General features: G+C 41.9%; 2 protein-coding genes across 2 annotated transcripts; both read left to right on the plus strand.

The window, feature by feature from the left end:
* The first annotated feature begins 5,757 nt into the window (after positions 1-5,757).
* Positions 5,758-7,829, plus strand: LOC141812666 (protein PLASTID MOVEMENT IMPAIRED 2-like). Its single transcript, XM_074700682.1, has 2 exons — positions 5,758-5,844; positions 5,932-7,829. Exons 1-2 carry the CDS (start codon positions 5,833-5,835, stop codon positions 7,747-7,749), a joined length of 1,830 nt encoding a protein of 609 aa, XP_074556783.1. The 5' UTR covers positions 5,758-5,832; the 3' UTR covers positions 7,750-7,829.
* A 9,137-nt stretch (positions 7,830-16,966) lies between these two features.
* Positions 16,967-17,407, plus strand: LOC141812457 (uncharacterized). Its single transcript, XM_074700448.1, has one exon. It carries the CDS (start codon positions 16,967-16,969, stop codon positions 17,405-17,407), a length of 441 nt encoding a protein of 146 aa, XP_074556549.1.
* The last annotated feature ends 1,589 nt before the right edge of the window (positions 17,408-18,996 follow it).

Raw genomic sequence — 18,996 nt, forward strand, 5'->3', positions numbered from 1 at the left:
CTTCCGCTAACACTCTTGCAGAGAAATAATCAAAGAAGATTCGAAAAATGCTATTCACCCCCTCTAGCGAACCAACTGATCCTAACACAAGTGAAGCCACAAAGGTAAATAGTCACAAAGATCATTAAGAGGTATCTAGTCACGTAGATTAAATTTAACCAGAATGTACAGTCACATAGAATGTAAAAACAACCAATTCATACATAGGAAAATGGTTCGTGCGACAGTAAATACATTGAGCATTCATTGCTAAGAAAGTTATTACACCTTACATAGCTACTCATAGAGTGATCGATGCTAAGAAACGTTGTTACACCTAACTTAACTGCTCTCCAAATAGTACATAACCATTTTCTGAATGACACACAGACATTTGTCTGATGGCTCACAACCATCATCCAAGTGGCACATAACCGTTTTCCAGTGATACATAAATCACTCTTCTAGTGGTACTTAACCATTTTCCTGGATTTATTATGTCTTGCTATTTACCCAGATTAAATAATGCTTATTTACATCAATATGAACATCTCTAATCCCTCAGTTTGACTATCATGTCAAGAGCATGTTCCATATCTACAATATTCACAATCATTTCGATACATAACAGAAATGGATCGACCAATGAATATTCTCAAAGTGATGTAAATATATTTAACCTTTCTTTTTAACTTGAATTCATTCATTTTAATCAGTTGCTTTCCTAGTCATGTTCCATAGACCGAATTATCCATAGTCATAGGTTTACATGCTAAAGTAGTAAATCCTGATTAAAATTTTATGTAAACAGCTAAATAGTCACTTAAGACAAATGTTGAGATCAACATATGATCTCACAGGGCTCACATAGTAGAGAAGCAGGGATCCAATCTCTTACTCCCCTTATTATCGTCTTAGCACATGTGGTATGAATCACATGCTACGCTACGATGTTATTTTCTTTATGAAAAAGAATGCATATTTTTCTCAAATCAACATCATACAGATTTTGATCAAGACATTCTCAATGTTTAATTCTGAATCCAACACATGAATTCATATCTGGCTTCAAACAGGTTTAGTAAATAGTAGAATCATTTACTTCGATCATCAAACTTTAAATGATCTCATCTTGATTCACTTTTAAGGCGACCCTAGCTTATAGTAATGTAACAATTTTATAGCTACATAAGCCAACAGCTGCATAAGCTGAATTATAAGCACCGATCTTACCTCTATTCATACATAACAAATAGAGATAATTGTCCATGTGAGAGAACCAATCACTACCTGCCAACATGCTCACCGAGACCTTATCTCAAGAATGTAACTCTTCACATACACTGAATAGATTATGACTTTTTATGTAATCAAATTACAATATCTGATTGTCAATATTGTTACATTCTATAAAGTCCCATAGACATTACATGTTCATTGAATGACTCTTTAGTCGTTGGCTTAGTAAAAGGATCTGCAAGCATAACTCTCGTAGGGATATACTCAAGAATCACCTTCTTTTTAGCGATAATATCCCTTACAAAATTATATTTGATAGTTATATACTTACGCTTGCTGTGATATTTGGGATCTTTTGAAAAAATTATCGCAGCTTGACTGTCACAATAGACAGTAACTAGACTCCCATTGTCTTCAGCAATCTTCAAATGCTTTAGGAACCTTCTCAACCAGATTGCTTCTTGTACAGCAGCTGAACATGCCACATATTCAGCTTCCATAGTTGATAAAGCTACACAAGTCTATTTCTTGCTGTTCCAAAAGATGGCGCCACCATTCAGCAAGAACGCATAGCCTGATGTGGATTTTTTATCATCCAGGTCCTCAGCTCAATTTGCATCTGAATAGCTCTTCAGGCTCATATATGGTCTTTAAAAACATAGACAATAATCTGTCGTTGCTTTCAGATATTTAAAAATCCTTTTTACTGGCTTCTAGTGTCTCGGTCTTGGATTTGACTAGAACTGACTAATTAAGCCAACAGCATAGCTGATATTAAAACGTGTAGATAATATATTATACATTAAACTACCAATAGCACTGGCATATGATCTTTTCTTCATTTCGGCTATTTCATTAAGAGTCTTGGGACACATATTCTTGCTCAAAACAGTATCTTCCACAATAGGTGTCTGTTCAATATTGCAATCAGACATGCTGAAATGTTGTAACATCTTATTTATATATGACTTTTTGCATTTCTACACTTCTAATAGTTTGTAAGTCCTTTTTTTCATATTTAGATCCCTTTAAAGCCATCAAGCATTTTTGACAAAAGTATTTAATGTCCTTAATTACTTGCCTAAAATTTGAAAAAAGAACATAGATTAACTCAACGACCATTGCAATGATTCCAATTTAGAATATATTTGAGATTTATGGTTAAAAAATAATTGATGGCCCTAAAAGACTTAAATTCTAGAGATAAGCACACAAACAAACTCAAGAACATACTAAGAGTCACTAAGCACTTTTGGCACACAATTGAGATCTTTAGAGTCACTAAGTACTTTTGGTCAAAGGTCATCAATCACTTTTGTCAAAAGTGTTTGATGACTTTAAATGACTCTAAAATTGAAGGGAAAAAAAAGATGATTGATAAACTTAGAGGACCACCATAAGTGCAACAATACTAATTTAAAACAAATTTGAGTTTTTTAAACCATCAAAAAAAATTTGGTCACTTTTGGTCAAGAATTCTTTATAGCACGAAAGGGCTAAAAATCTAAAAATAAGAATTCGAACAAATTTAGGGAAATTCTAGGAGCTTAATGATGGATCATTTGATGTGAATCCAAGATCTTTAGGTCATTCAGCACTTTGGGCCAAAGGCCATAAAAAAACTTTTGTCAAAAGTGCTTGATGGCCCTAAAGGATTCCTTCTTTTTTTTGTTAAAAAAAAACATAGATGAACTTAGAGGAGCACTAGGAATGCAATAGTGATAATTTGGAACGAATCTAAGCTATTTAGAGCCTTCAAGTACTTTTATCCAAAACAAACATGAACAGACCAGGAGAACACTAAGAACATAATAGTGGCCATAACATGAATTAAAGCTTTTAAAACTACCAAATACTTTTGGTCAAAGGCCATTGAGAATTTGCCAATAGTGCTTGATAGCCCTAAAAGAATCCAAATTTAGAAGAAAAAAACATAGATAGACTCATGGGACACTAGAAGTCAACACGGTCAATTTAGGATAAATTCGAGTTCTTTAGGATCATTAAATACTTTTACTCAAAAGTGGATAAAAGTGTTGGATGGCCTGAAAGAGATTAAAATTTAAAAATAAGAATTAAACATACTCAAAGTAACACTAGAAGTGTAATGATGGTCATTTTACATGAATTTAAAATCTTTAGGGCCACCAAGCAATATTTTTACCAAAAGTGTTTGAGGACCTAAAAGGTTCTAAATTTGGAAGAAGAAAAAAGATCATGGATGAATTCAAGGGACCATTAGGAGTATAAAATACCAATTTGGGACAAATTCAAGCTCTTTAGGGCCCTTAAATACTTTTGGCCAAAAGTGTTTGATGACACTAATGGGCTTAGAATCTAGAAACATGAACATGAATAGACTTAGGGAACAATATGGGTGTAACTAGGGTCATTTGATATGAATCCAAGATTTTTAAGATCACTAATCACTTTTGGCCAAGGGCCATCAAGTGCTTTTGTCAAATGTGTTTGATGACTCTAAGGTCTATAACAGTAATGGTGCTAGTTTGAAATAAATTCAAACTTTTTAAGGCTATGAAATACTTTTGTCCCAAAAGTGGCTAAAAGTGCTCATGACCTTAACTGGCATAAAATCTAAAAACAAACTCAGGAAAACACTATGAGTTTAACAATACTTATTGAAACAAATCCAAGATCTTTAGGGTCACTAAGTACTTTGAATCGAGGACCATCAAACACTTTTACTAAAAATTCTTGATGGACTAAAAGATTCCAAATCTTGAAAATAGAACATTGATGGACTTAAGGGACTATTAAGAGTGCATAAGTGTCAATTTGGAATAAATCAATAAGTCTTGCCCAAAAGTGTCTAAAAGTGTTTGATTACCCTAAGAGGCTCAAAATGTGAAAACAAGATCATGAACAAATTAAAGGAAACACTAGAAGTTGAATGATGCTTATTTGACAAAAAAAATGAGGCCTTTAGGGTCACTAAACATTTTTGGCCAAGGGACATCAAATACAAATACTTTTGGCCAAAAGTACTTGATGATCATAAAGTATTTCAAATTTGAAAAAAAAAAATGAATGAACTTGGGACTATCAAGAGTATGATAATGCAATTTAGAATAAATGTTAACTCTCTAGGACTATCAAACAATTTTGGCCAAAACTAGACAAAAGTATTTGATGGCCCTAAAGGGCTTAAAATCTATAAATAAGAACATGAACAAACTCCGAAGAAAACCAAGACTAACAATATTCATTTGACACGAATATGAGACTTTTAGGGTCACTAAGCACTTTTTAGCAAGGGGCATTTAACATTTTTGCCAACAATGTTGGATGGTCTTCAAGAGCTCTAAATCTAGAAAAAAAAATATGAATGAGTTTAGGGTCGCCAATATAATTTAGAACAAATATAAGTTCTTTAGGGTGATCAAACATTTTTTGGTTAAAATCTTAAAAAAAGATATGGATGGACTCAAGGGACCATTGTCAATTTGACATGAATGAGAGACCTTTAGGGACCATCAAATGTTTATGGACAAAATTGCTTGATAAAATAATAAAGACTTCGACTTCTTACCTCGATTTGGTTCTAATTAGGCATGCTACACTAGTTCATCATTTTGGTTTGGCGTGCAAAGGACAAAGACATTTTGGAAACTAGCTAGATGTACCCTTGTAAAAATATCATTGTAGAATGTTTTTTTTTTTTTGAATATTTTGTAAAATTGGATGTGTTCTTTGATAAATTGTCATAGAAGTTTTAGTAAAAACTATTAGATAGACCTAAAAGAACTCAAATAGAAAAATAAAATCATCCTAAGAGTTAGGAGGCTATAAGGAAAATTACTACTAGCATATTTTACAAATTATATAAGTTTAAATCTATCGAATTATTTTGTCATACAAATGCTAGAAATCTTCTAGGATTTAATGAAAGAAGAAATAACATAATATTAACCTAATTTCACTATTAAATTGCATATTAAAGAAGTTAGGAGAGAAATAAAAAAATAATAGGTGAGCTAATAGATTTGGACGAATGAATTAAATTTGGCTTGATGGCTAATAAAATTTTTAAATGAACAAATGATAATTTGAGTTGATTAAAATATTTAAAATTTTCAAGGATGCTCTTTAGGGGGAAAAAACAAAATGTAAAATATCCATTGAAAGAAATAAAATCCAAAAAAATTTAAAAATTGTCATTTATCATGCGGAGTCCAATCACACAATAATTAATAAGCATAAGGAATAAACTATTTAACCTGGTAAAATGTAGCAATGGTAATCTCGGAAGGTTCCATTCAGGCAGACCTTTCAATGAATGCATTGCTGTCTGCAATCGTGGACCCTTCTGTGAAACGTGCTAGAACCAGATTGTGGTTCTAATTTCCCACGTGTCAACTCACAAAAGATTTTTCAATCATCAAAGAATGCACTAGAATGCCTATATAATCCAGATAAGTCTTCACCTTTCATGCCTAGTTTTGCAACTGAAGGTGCATAGATCTCAAGAATCAGGTATCTTGCTCGTGTTCTTTCAAACTTGACTTCAAAGTATTCTGTCTAAGTACATCTTTTCACTAATTCTGATCCTTGCTTGAAACATTGACAAATTCATGGAGAGCCAAAAAACTCACAATGTTCCAAATGGTACTTTTTTCTACTTCATGCAGTCAAATATATGATTTTTTTTAAAATTTTTTTATTGGTAACCATCTGATTGTTCTTTGTTTTTAGGATCTTCCATCGCAATGCGTAGACCTTATGCTTGCTGAGATGACTTTGAATAAGCTGATCGACAGGAAGAAAGCTTCTGAAAGAGAGACGGCTCAATTGCTACATGAACTATGCATAGCCAATGATAAAGCAAGAGAGTTGGCTTTCCAAATCGAAGAAGCTGAGGCCAGAGCGATGGCTTGCAAACGAGAGCTTTCGCTGACTTCTCCTCCAGGTACTGCTGATGTCCAACAAATTCTAAGAGAAGTGGATGGTGTCAAACAGAAAATCTGCAGTATCAAACTCGACATGGCTTCAGCTTCAGTGCAAAGAGAGAGAGCACAGATACAGATTCAACTTATAGACAGTGAGTGCAAATCGTATTCAGGTTACAGCGAAGAGTTGAGAAGGGAGATAGAAGCAACGAGCATAGAAAAAGAATTCATTGATTTAGATAGAAGTGAGGTTGAGAGAGAGATCGAACAAATCAAAGCTAGCCATGAAACAGAAGCTGAAAATTTCAGTGAAAGAATGGAAAAAACCAAGTCCAGAATTGTACAACTCCAGAAAGAAATTAGTGCGGCAAAGAAGCTGCAGACAGAGCTAGTGATAATCACTTCAGATGTCAATGCCTTGCAGCATGAGATGGAGTTCCTTAGATCAATGGAGAAAAGCTCTGAAAAGACTCGTTATGTGAAGGATGATCAGCAAGAGGTGGCCGATCTGTCTTGTTTACAGGCGTCGAGAACCGAACTGGAGGCAGCAAATGAAGAGCTTTCGGGCCTTAAGGAAGAAGGATTCAGGATCATGGAAGCGATGGACGCGGCGAGGAAAGAGATGATGCAAATTGCTGAGGAAAAGGAAAAATGCAACAGGGCAGTGAAGGAATCTGAATCAAGACTAGAGATTCTCAACACCAAGCTACACAAAGCCATGTCCAAGATGGAATCTGCATCGAAGGCCGAGAGGAGAGCCGATGCCATCGTCTCCTCCCTTTCGGCCGCACTCCGCCAGCTGCACTCCGATATAGAAGCGGCAAAGAGAGAGACAGAGCTGGTGCGAGAAGAGACAAAAGCAGTAAGAGCTCAAACCGAGAAGACCAGATCGAGGACTGCGTCAGTGGAGGAAAGGTTCGGTGAGGCAATGGAGGAGCTCAAGCATGTGACGGCTTCAGAAACCTTGGCGCTGGAGGAGTTGCAATCAGTCACAGAAAGCACCATGACGGAGAGGGCGATTTCGGCTCTGTGGAGCGATACTATAACCATATCCAAATTCGAGTACTACTACTTGATCAAGCAGGGCAAGGCGTCGCAAGAGGTCGCGGAGAAGAAGGTGTCAGCGGCGCTGGCATGGAAGGAGGCGCTCGAAGCGAAGGCGAAGGAGGAGGAGAAGAAGAGATATAAAGCGGACGACGAGCTCAAGGAGAGGTGGGCGATTGTGACGGTGGATCAGAAGAGAGGGACGACAACGCCAAAGAAGAGCGCCTTGGATTGCAACTGTGAGCAGGTGCCGGTGGAGGAAGATTACATGATCCGCGGGTGGTCGCAAAACATGAAGCTTGCCATAGCGATGCCGAGAAGGTCGCTTAACGTGAGCGGCATAACGGGGAGGATCAGCGGCCTGAGATCGTCGAGTTCGCAGAGAAGGCAACCGAGCTTCACGGATACGACTCCGAAGACCGTGGATTATATGAAGAAGAAGAAGAAGAAGAAGGGAAAGGTAATGGAAAAGGTAGTTAGGCTCCTCAACCGTCGCAGGGGCCGTCAGAGCATCAAAGAAATCTTTTCTCCTGTGACGAAACTGCCTGTCCTGCTACCTTCCAACTGTACTACTGCTTGAAGTTCTAAATTCCAAGCAGCTCAACTGCGTAGTGTGATCTCCTTTCCACCAAAACTAAAATAACGATAAAATTTATTGTTCGATCTGTAAGCAGTTGCTCTTAATCGAAATCTAATTGTCGGTAAAAAGCCTTTCATATTAATTTCATCTTCTTTGTCCAGTGTCTGTTGAGTAGATCCTTCCGTGATCGGAGGGATCATCGATAAGTTCCAGTGTAGCTAATGATGGAGCCCAGTTCGAATAATTTATCAGAGCTGATTCATACTCTTGGACTACACCGATGATATAATTTTTTTCTCCATTTTAAATCTTTTTTTTTTTCATCGCCATCCCGTCCTTGAGTATAGCTGGCTAGCACTTACGTAGTCACCAGTAATATCCGTGACGTAGCTACAGTGCCTACAATTGACCCACTGTTTTTTTTTAAAAAAAAATTATTAGTGTTTGAGTTTCCTTTAAAAAAATGTTAAATTATAAGGCATATGCAATCTCATTTGTCCAAATCAGAAAAATATATGTTAAATATTACAGGAGGAATCAGCTAGCAATCTAAGTTTTTTTTCTCTACGCCAAACAACTTTGATGTTTGATTGATTGGTTCACTTAAGATATAAAATGATATGTTAATGGTGTACACAATAAGTTGTTATGCAACAATTTTAAAATTGAATATATATAGGCATAAAGATTATTATAATTTATTTTTTATTAAATAGGCATAAAGATTATTATGATTGAAAAATTATTTTCATACGTTATCTAGCTAATTTATTTATGTAAGATCATTTATCACAATTTAATTATTTGAGTAATTTTTTAAATATATAGGGCACTTGTAATATCTTGGATTTTACTCCCCTTTTTAAATATGTCACTTAACTTCACGTAGGACTCTCGCTTGGGTGTTTTCCTTCATCGTGATCTATCCTTAATTAGTAAAAGAGCTAGGAATCCACTTCAAATGATAAAAATGATATTCCAAGACAGTAGTAGTGTACAATGAAAATTTTATGTGTTCTAGTCCCCCACAAAGAAAATGACGTTTCAAAAGGAGAAAATGACACATCAAATTAAATAGCAGTGATATGAAAATTTTATTGCAGCATTAATCTTGTCTTCTCGTGATACCATTGATGATTATGTTAGGAATTTTTTATTGCCTTTCATCTCGATTTACTTGAGCTATATGTGAGGTGTTCTCGCCGTTTAAATATTTCTTTTGTAACGTATAAACCTCCTCTAATTTTAATATAAATGATTTAAGTACTTCAATTGTACGATCACAATTATTTTATCAGTAATTTTCTAAATCACGAGTTAACTTTACATATAATACTAAAATGCGTATTCAAATTTCATATTTATTAAAACAGGTATCTATTTTCCATTATATCTCTTTTTATTACAATTTTGATTGTTGTTGTATCATCATTCGACTATTTTAGATTGTAAAATTTTTTATGCTCCCATTAAGTGATAGTTCAATGAGATCGTGATAAAATAATTCAAGATTATGTTAATTTTAGAAATCTAAAACTCTCTAACTAGACTATAAAATCTATGACTCATGGCATAGTTATACTCAAGAGGATATAAGGAGTGCGATGAACTTTGTTTGAAGTGTTTTTGATATGTCTAAGGCTATTAATGAGTTTTGATTAGAATTTACTGATTGTCCTATAATGTTTAGAATTTTAAAATCTTCATATGGTATGAATTAGGGGAGTTAAAGGAACTTTTTTATGGTATTGATGAGTAAATATGATAAATCTGAGTCTTTTAATAAGTTTATATTAAATTATCAAGATTAAAAAATATTAAATTATAAATTCATATTTGAGGGTATAATTACATTAAAGAAACTTCAAGAAATATAATATTTCTGGTTTAAAGTGATTTTGACATTTATAAAATTATTAATAAATTTTGATCAAAATATAATTTCATTGTACTATTTGTAACTTTCTATATGTAACTATTTGTATGAATTTTACTGTCTAAATAGAAAATTATGAATTTCTTAAATTGACAGACACTAAAATTATTTTATCACAAATTTATTAGCTATCACGTAACGGGAATATAAAAAAATTTAATAGTCATGATATTCCATAATTTATATTACTCGATTCATGATGCAGCAGTACAAAAACAGAGGTACAATAAAAAATACATAGTCGTTTTAATTAATAAATATGAAATTTAGTAAATTTTTTTTTAAATGATAATCCCAGTCAGTCTCATGGACTCAATCCCTGCGAGATGACCGATCTAGTCCCACGAAAGTTTCCCATCGGACACCAGGGTAAATCGGGAAGTGCACGCAGCGGCCAACCCAGACGCCCAGCATCCTTTGATTACGATCCCCATTTGAAGGAAAATTTCTGTAAATACGCCGTAACTGAGAATCGAACCGTACGTGGATATCTGAGTCACAACTTGGATGTTCTACTGCGGCACCATGATCCCGGGGATTTTTTTTTTAGTATTACAGAAGGTTACATTTACGGTTCGATAAATTATTTTATATTTCACATATCAATTACACGTGTCACGCACATATATCTACGATGTCTTATCCAATGGCTCGACCTGATAATGCGATCTCGATTATTACACTTGTCGATTAGCTTTTAAACGACGTGTCATGTTTGAAAAAGACGTCGTATCATGTATAACCAACCATGTGGACGGACGTCCAGCACTGATCATGACGAATACAGCTTTTTCCTATCGTAGACGAAGCTAAGAGGTCGTGTCGTTTGGAAGGTGGCGTATGTTTTCTATCAAGTCCATCTGTCTCTACGTGCTAATTACTGCACAAATAATTTTATGACGATCGAGTACTGCCTTGCATTATTCCATGCTGATTAACTTAAGCTCTTTGGCATTTTGCACAAAAATTTAAGTCTCGACGTTGACATTCACATGGTTGATATATTATTTATCAAATAACTTTGCTTCAACATCTGTTGCACTGTATTGGATATCTGTCCTCTACTGTATTGGACGGAGCTAATACCACAGCTTTTCGTTATCCTATCCTTGATTCCACTGTACTGACTATCTAGTTGGCTGAGTGTCGTAATCCCTGATCTAAAAAATCCATCTTTCTTCATAATCTTCAAAATATATAAAAAAGTCTTTAAGTTTTTTTTTTTTTGACATTTTACCAGTCAATCAATGCAATGCAAGAAGGTTTTGAATTCATCAAGCAGTGCATTGAACTATAGAATTGCATTGTGATATGGTAAGTCTGACCCCGATTCGACGTGGTGAAGGAGTCAATGGGGGGTCTAACTTGGCTGGTTTGAGGGGTCTTTGATCAATCTTGTCTTGAAGGCCAGACCCAGATATCCTCCTTATGGTCCAGTGGGCTTGTCCGTCGGACCCAGCTTACCCAAATCAGGCAAAGTCTTACTGACCAACATAGTCCATCCTATTTGACTCAGTTCAATCGCTCGACCTTTCCAAACCACCCGGACTAGTCGGTCAAGGTCTCATAAACATTCCCTCTGATCGGCTAGGCCTCGACCTAGCTCTTCCTGAGAGCTGTACCTTACGAATATGCACCGAACTCCTCAGCTTGGTCGGCTCACATAATACAACCCGGACTGCCCGACTAACCCTTTGCATGCATCCCGTTTACTCGGCTAATCCACTTCCTAGCATATCCCGAGTACTCTACCTTTTGTGTATACGCTAACTCCTCAGTTCATGCAGCTTTCAGCAAACTGCCAGGTCTGTCCGGCATACCTGTACTAAAGCTCTACGTACTCGGGTAAACCCAGATACATCTGGTCCTGGGTGCTCTGCCTCATTCCTATATCAGCGCTCATCAGCGTCCCATTCTCCCAGGTCATCTCAGCTATAACTTGTCCCGGACAATCTCGTCTCACTCCGGCATCCTTTTGGCTCAAGCTCAAGTTTTCCAGTCAACAAACAAGCGAACCACAGACCGCCAACCATGCGAGTCGTCCTACAAGGATAGGATGACAGCTGCGCTCCCCCCATGATCCACCTCGATAATGCTGCCCAATTTCCATCCATGGTTAAGCGACAAAAGGAACATGGGATTGCATGGTGGCTACGGGATATATTGCCTCAGTTCTCTAGGCGCCCCTATTGGCGCAGACAGCGGCGAAGTACAGATCCTGTCCCCTAGCTACGGCCATAGTCTGCCACGTGGGCTAGAGGAATGTTCTATTCACAGGTATATCAACTCCTCCAAAGGTATGATTCGGGGGACCGAACTTTTGAATACAATTACTACTACTCTTCTTCTTCTGATCATCATCTCCACCGTAAACTGACTTGAGCATCGGAGTGGCCTACCGGGACTCCTCGGCACCCTCTAACCCCTTCGCTCGTGTTGATCCTTCCAGGTTTCCATCCTCGGGGGGCTTCACAAACGACTGAGGTGGCATACCCTTGACTGGTGGATTGACTGTCGATGGTATTTGGCCGGAACAAAATTGGTGCCGTCTGTGGGAACTCTGAGCTGAACGTAACGATGGTCAACACCAGGTGCTCCACCAACAATCGTGAGCCCGTGGAGGAGTAGCCTTCGGAAGGACTCGTAGCCATATCTCGCGAAGCTCTGCGAGGGATGATTCAAGATGTGGTCGACTCCGTACATCGACGTGCTCAAATGCAACCCCCTCCTGTGCCAGCAACCAACATTCCGTTGGGGACCCAAAGGGCCTCTCCGGTGGACGAAGTTTTGTTGCCCGTGGGATCCACCAACAGAGGAGAAGGCCCATCGGAGGCCGATTCACATGGTCCTCATGTTGGTATGGAGCGGCGTGACGATCGTAAAGGCAAGGCTCCTATGATTTTTGCGAAGGAAAAGAAGACTCCTTTCTCCAAGAAAATCCTGGAGCAAGAACTGCCTCGCCACTTTCGCCCGCCCCAGGTCGGAGAATACAATGGGTCCACCGATCTTGAAGATCACCTCCGTCGCTTCGAAAATGCGTTGCTGCTCCACCAGTACGCCGATGGAGTAACCTGCCGTCTCTTCCTCAACACTTTAGCTGGATCAGCACAACGGTGGTTTTCAAGATTACCGCCTTCCTCCATCCACTCCTTTGAGGAGTTCAAGGAAATTTTCTTGCACCAGTTCTCTAGCTCCAGAAGACATCAAAAGACCCCTCTCACTCTTTTTTCCATGAGGCAAAAACCCAAGGAAACCTTCCGGGAATACCTACTTCGCTTCAATGAAGCCGTATGGGAGGCCCTCTGCCCCCTCTGACATTTTGACTAGTGCCCTGACTCAGGGGCTATAGGACGGAGACTTCTTTCGTTCCCTGGTGAAAAAGCCTCCACCTAGTTATCCCAAGCTTCTCGATCGTGCTTCCAAGTATATTCACTTGGAAGAGACTCAACTCGCTCGCCGAAGCGACACTAACCCTGCCCCTACAACTGATCGGCGACCCGCTCTAGCACCTCCTCGCCGGGACGCCCCCCGAGGCCTCTCCAACATCCCCCGCCCCGACGCGAGGAGCGCGTCGTACAGGCTGTGGATACTTCTCCTCTCCCAGCCGAATATAGGAATCCTACTGGGAATGGCCAACCAACTCACTTCTGTGCCTTCCACCAGTCCACCGCCCACAGCACGCAGGAATGTCGGCAACTGGCCGAAGAAATCAATCGGGTCATCGCAGACCGACAGCACGCCCGAGCGAACCCTCCCCTAGGAGGAATTCGCTTGGCAGGCAATCACGGCGGAAGGAGAGATCAGGGCCGCCGGACCATGCCCAGACGTCCTAGTCCAGCCCCCAGGCCGGAGCCCCGAGAAGAACAGCGGCCAGCCCCTGTCGGTAACCGATACCCAGCCCAGGACGACCGACGACATGAACACACGCCGCCGCCAGCACCGCGTCTTGAGGAACGCCAGGAACCCTGGGACCCCCCGACCAACATACCTCACCGAGGCACCATCAACATGATCGCTGGAGGCTCCACCGATGGAGACTCCAATCGAGCTCGTAAGGCTCACGCACGTCGGTTGGAGTCTTATGGCATAGGCTTCAGCTCCACCCCGGCGTCAGGCCCGTCCATCTCCTTTGGGCCTCCAGACCTGGAGGGAGTATTCCTCCCCCACGATGATGCGTTGGTTGTCAGGGCCACCATCGCTAACTATGAGGTAGTCCGTATTTTTGTTGATATCGAAAGTTTGATTAACGTCCTCTACAAGGACACCTTTGACCGCATGGAAATCGATGCGGAACAGCTACTACCCATGGCGACTTCTCTTTTTGGATTTTCTGGGCATGAGGTCCAGCCCCTCGGGCAAGTACAGCTGCCCTTGTCTCTTAGAGAGGAGCCCCTGAGGAGAACCCGTATGACGCTCTTCACCGTCGTGGACGCTCCTTCCGCCTACAATGTCATCCTAGGTAGACCAGCCCTCAGTTCTTTTGAGGCGGTCGTCTCTACATATCACCAGAAAATAAAATTTCCTGTTCATAAACAAGTCGGCTCGGTCAGAGGAGATCTCAAGATGTGGGCCGAAGGTGCTACATCGACATGGTCCAAATGGACCTCCGAGCCCTGAAGAGGAAGCCATCCGCCGAGGTGCACGCCGTCCAAGAAGCCGATCCTACTCAGCCCCTTCCTGAGAAGGTTAGTGTTCAGATTGTCCCCGAGCACCTAGAACGGGTTACCCAGATAGCAGCAGATCTATCTTCCGAACTAAGGGAACAATTAATCAGTTGCTTGGCCAAAAATCAGAACATCTTCGCCTGGACTGCCTCGGAGATCACCGGCGTCATCCCCACCGTCATGGAGCACCGGCTTAACATCCTCCCAGGCGCCCGGCCCGTCTGACAAAAGCGGCGTCACTTCTCCGCTGAACAAGACAAGATCATCAGGGAAGAAATCAACAAACTGCGTTTGGCCGGTTAAATTATGGAGGTCCAGTTCCCTACTTGGCTAGCCAACGTCGTCCTCGTACCCAAGCCCGGAGGCAAGTGGCACGTATGCGTTGACTTTTGGGACCTTAATAAAGCTTGTCCAAAGGACTGCTACCCTCTCCCCCGGATTGACCAACTAGTGGACTCCACATCCGGATATGAACTCATCTGCATGATGGATGCCTATCAGGGCTACCATCAAATCCCTTTGGCCCTAGAGGATCAAGAGAAGGTCAGTTTCGTAACCTCTGATGGTACCTTCTATTATACTATTATGTCTTTCGGGTTGAAAAATGCAGGAGCTACTTATCAACGACTCATGGACCGAGTTTTTCAACATCAACTTGGACGCAACGTTGAAGTCTATGTGGATGATATACTGATCAAATCGAAGAAAGCCGGACAGCTCATGGAAGACATGGAGGAAACCTATGGCACTTTACGACAATATGTCCTCAAGCTCAACCCAAACAAATGCCTGTTTGGCGTAAAAGGTGGCTGCTTCTTGGGCTATATCGTCACCGAACGAGGGATTGAAACCAATCCAACGAAAGTCCGAGCACTCCAAGACATGGCTTCTTCCCGGAACGTCAAAGAAGTACAGAAGCTGGTGGGAAGGATTATGTCACTGTCGCGCTTCATCTCACACTCAGCAGAAAGAAGCTTGCCCTTCTTCAAGGTACTGCGCCGGGCCACCCGTTTCTCTTGGGACAAGAAATGCGAACAAGCCTTCACGGAGCTGAAATAGTATCTGGCTGACCTACCTGTGTTGGCTAAGCCGGACGTACATGAGCCTCTATGGGTATATCTGTCTGCCTCCGTAGAGGCCTTGGGGACTGTATTGGTCAAGTAGGAAAACCAAGTACAGCGTCCTGTGTATTTTGCTAGTCATGTATTGAAGGATGCTCAACTTCGTTACTCCTCTCTGGAAAAGTTGGCGCCGGCCCTCACCTTAATGGCCCACAAGCTTCGACCGTACTTTCTATCTCATCCCATCATTGTGCTTACCAACAGTAACCTAAGCCGAGTCCTCCTGAATCCGGATTCCTTGGGATGCCTCATCAAATAGACAACGGAGTTGAGCGAATACGACATTCAGTATCACCCCAGGACAGCCATCAAAGCACAAGCTCTAGCGGATTTCCTAACAGAAGTGACGGGCCAAGACTCAGATGGGATGTGGAAAATCTACGTGGATGACTCTTCTACCAAAGAGGGCAGCGGAGTAGGGGTGTGCTGAATTCTCCTCTCGACGATGCCTTGCAGCTCGCCGTTAAATTGCATTTTTGAGCCACCAATAATGAAGCCGAATACGAAGCTCTCCTAGTTGGGCTCCAAGCGGCCCGACACTTGGGAGCTACGCGAGTCATCATTCATTCCGACTCCCAACTGGTGGATCAACAAATCAAGGGTACTTTCGAGATCCGAAACGAGAGCTTGAAGCGCTACGCTGAAACTGTGGGCAAGCTGAAGGCAGAGTTCCAGGAAGTCATAGTGCAAAAGGTTCCCCGGGTAGACAACCAAAGTGCAGACGACTTAGCCAAGTTGGCTAGTTCACTCTCCACCTGGGAAGGTGAAAGACCGGCAGTTCGTGAGTTGCTCATATTGCAGATCGACCAGGCAATCCAGGCCGACAAACCGACAGATTGGAGGACTCCCCTTATCAACTTTCTAAAGCAAGATGTCCTACCTGAGAACCCAGAGCAAGCCAAGGTAGTCAGGCGTAGAGCGGCCCAGTTCGTCCTGATTGGGGAAACACTGTACAAGCGAGCTTTCTCCAGGCTACTGCTAAAATGCCTTGGACCAGACGAAGCCGATTACATCTTGCGGGAAATACATCAAGGGTGCTACGGCAATCATACAGGAGGACGAATGCTGGTTCACAAGACGCTATTGGTCGGGTACTTTTGGCCGACTATGCAACAAGATTTGGCTCACTTAGTCCGCTCTTGCCTCAGTTGTCAGAAGCATCAAGCCTTATCCCACCAACCTGTCGAACCCTTAAAGACTTCCAACATCTCCTGTCCCTTCGATCAATGGGGAATGGATATCGTAGGTCTCTTTTCCCTGTCGGTCCCGGACAAAAGAAGTTCTTGCTGGTTGCTGTAGATTACTTCTCAAAATGGGTAGAGGCGGAGCCCCTAGCCAACATCACTGAGAAAAACGTCCTCAAATTCCTATGGCAAAACATAGTCTGCTGCTTCGGCATACTCCGTAGGCTCGTTTCTGATAATGGCTGACAGTTCCAAGGGCCGAAACTCTAAGAGCGGTGCAAGGGCCTGGGCATTCAGCAGGTGTTCACTTCCATGTACTATCCTCAAGGCAACGGGCAGACAGAAGTGATGAATCGCGAGCTTGTGCGTGGCCTAAAGATCAAATTGGATCATATTGGCGGATCGTGGGTTGAAGAACTCCACGACATTCTTTGGGCATACCAGACTACACCACGAGACAACACCGGGTTGACGCCGTTTCATTTGGTTTATGGGAGCGAAGTCGTAGTCCCCGTTGAGATCGGGTGCCACTCTACACGGATCGAAGCGTACAAGGATGCGGAGGACAATGCTCATCAGCGAGCTGCCGAGCTGGACCTTATAACAGAAATCCGGGATAAGGTCAACACCTGCCTATTCGCTTTCCGACAATGGATGATCAAGCTTACAACAGACGAGTACACCCCCGATCCTTCTTCGTCGGCGAGTTCGTTTGGTAAAAGCGAAGACCGTTGGAAGGAGTGGGCAAGCTAGAGCCACGGTGGGAAGGCCCATACAAGGTGATCCACCGGCTCGAAGGGGGCTCGTATTACCTCACCGACTCCCAAGGCAAGGAACTCCCCCGACCATGGCATGCCACCTATCTACGTCCTTATTGCACCTGAGCAGCGCCCAACCTGAGCTGTATCCTTCTCTGCATTAATGCTCTTTAACTTGTAAATACTTTTGCCTTGTTAAAATGTTAAAAACGCAGGGACACCGATCGCCCTCGTTCTCTGCCAGACCTTGTTTGCTCCACCTAACCACCAATGACTCTGCTGCAAATCACCTTACGTTCGGGGCTTCTCGACCCCTCAGTATTCAGAGCACCTCGGTCCCCTCAGCTCAATCGCTGATGGTCGCAACCCACTGACGGGCATGGTTTGCTTCTCAACTGTTCAGCCTTCAGAACTTCTCGGTCCCCTTAGCTCAATTGCTGATGACCGCAGCCCACTAACGGGCATGGTTTGCTTCTTAGCTGTTCAGCCTTCAGAACTTCTCGGTCCCCTCAGCTCAATCGCTAATGGCCGCAACCCACTTACGGGCATGGTTTGCTTCCCAGCTGTTCAGCCCTCAAAATTTCTCGGTCCCCTCAGCTCAATCGCTGATGGCCGCAGCCCACTGACAGACATGGTTTGCTTCTTAGCTGTTCAGTCCTCAGAACTCCTCGGTCCCCTCAACTCAATCGCTGATGGCCACAGCGATCACCCTGCGACCTCTCAGCCTTCATGGTTTTCTCGGCTTCTCAGCCTTCATGGTTTTCTCGGCTTCTCAGCCTTCATGATTTTCTCGGCGTCTCAGCCTTCATGGTTTTCTCCCTCGGCTTCTCAGCCTTCCTACTTTTTTCAACCTCCAATCCCTCAAGACCCCTCTAGATGGGTCGTGAGTAACAGCAGTCTCTTGATAAGCATTGAGCGAGCTTGTTGCTCTTATATGGATCTCGGAGCCTCCTTGCATATACCCCACCATAGAGTGCAACTTTATTATATGACTCTTTTAGAGTTTCGTCCTCAGGGGATTAACATATTACAGGTTCTAGCCTTCTTTGTCATTTACTGTCATTACATACCTCGCAACGTCTAAGTTCATATAACTATTTGCTTGCAAGATTTCTTCTTTAGTTCCATAACATGATTGACAAAATAAAATGCATTTTATTCCACGACCCAATTATTACACAGTATGAGGAAAACACAAACGAAACATAGGAAATAGAGTACCAAAAATATTACCGTGTATTCACGGTAATACCCTTTCATTGGTCAATGGAAGGGATAAACCCCATTCCATGTAAAACCATACAAGCCAGGAACTATGGTAACGGTCACCGTCGTCCACTCGGCTGCAGGGGGAAGGGTGGACCCGTCGCTTCAGGAACAACAGTTGTTCCAGCTGTTGCCCTTCATGCCGGGTGGTAATAAAACTAGAGGTCACGGCGAATGCCGGTGGCCGCCGCCGTAGACCCCGAGGTGGAAGGAGGGGACTCCCCGTAATGCATCCCACCTCAAGGTCTCTACCGAGTCCCTCAGGAACAGCGACTCCTGAGAAATCCTGACGAGGCCCATGAACAACCTATGATTCTG

The sequence above is a fragment of the Curcuma longa genome, chromosome 19 (assembly GCF_044706935.1).
Source record: "Curcuma longa cultivar G26 ecotype Majalengka, Jawa Barat chromosome 19, ITB_CL_G26_1.1, whole genome shotgun sequence".
Classification (NCBI taxonomy): domain Eukaryota; kingdom Viridiplantae; phylum Streptophyta; class Magnoliopsida; order Zingiberales; family Zingiberaceae; genus Curcuma; species Curcuma longa.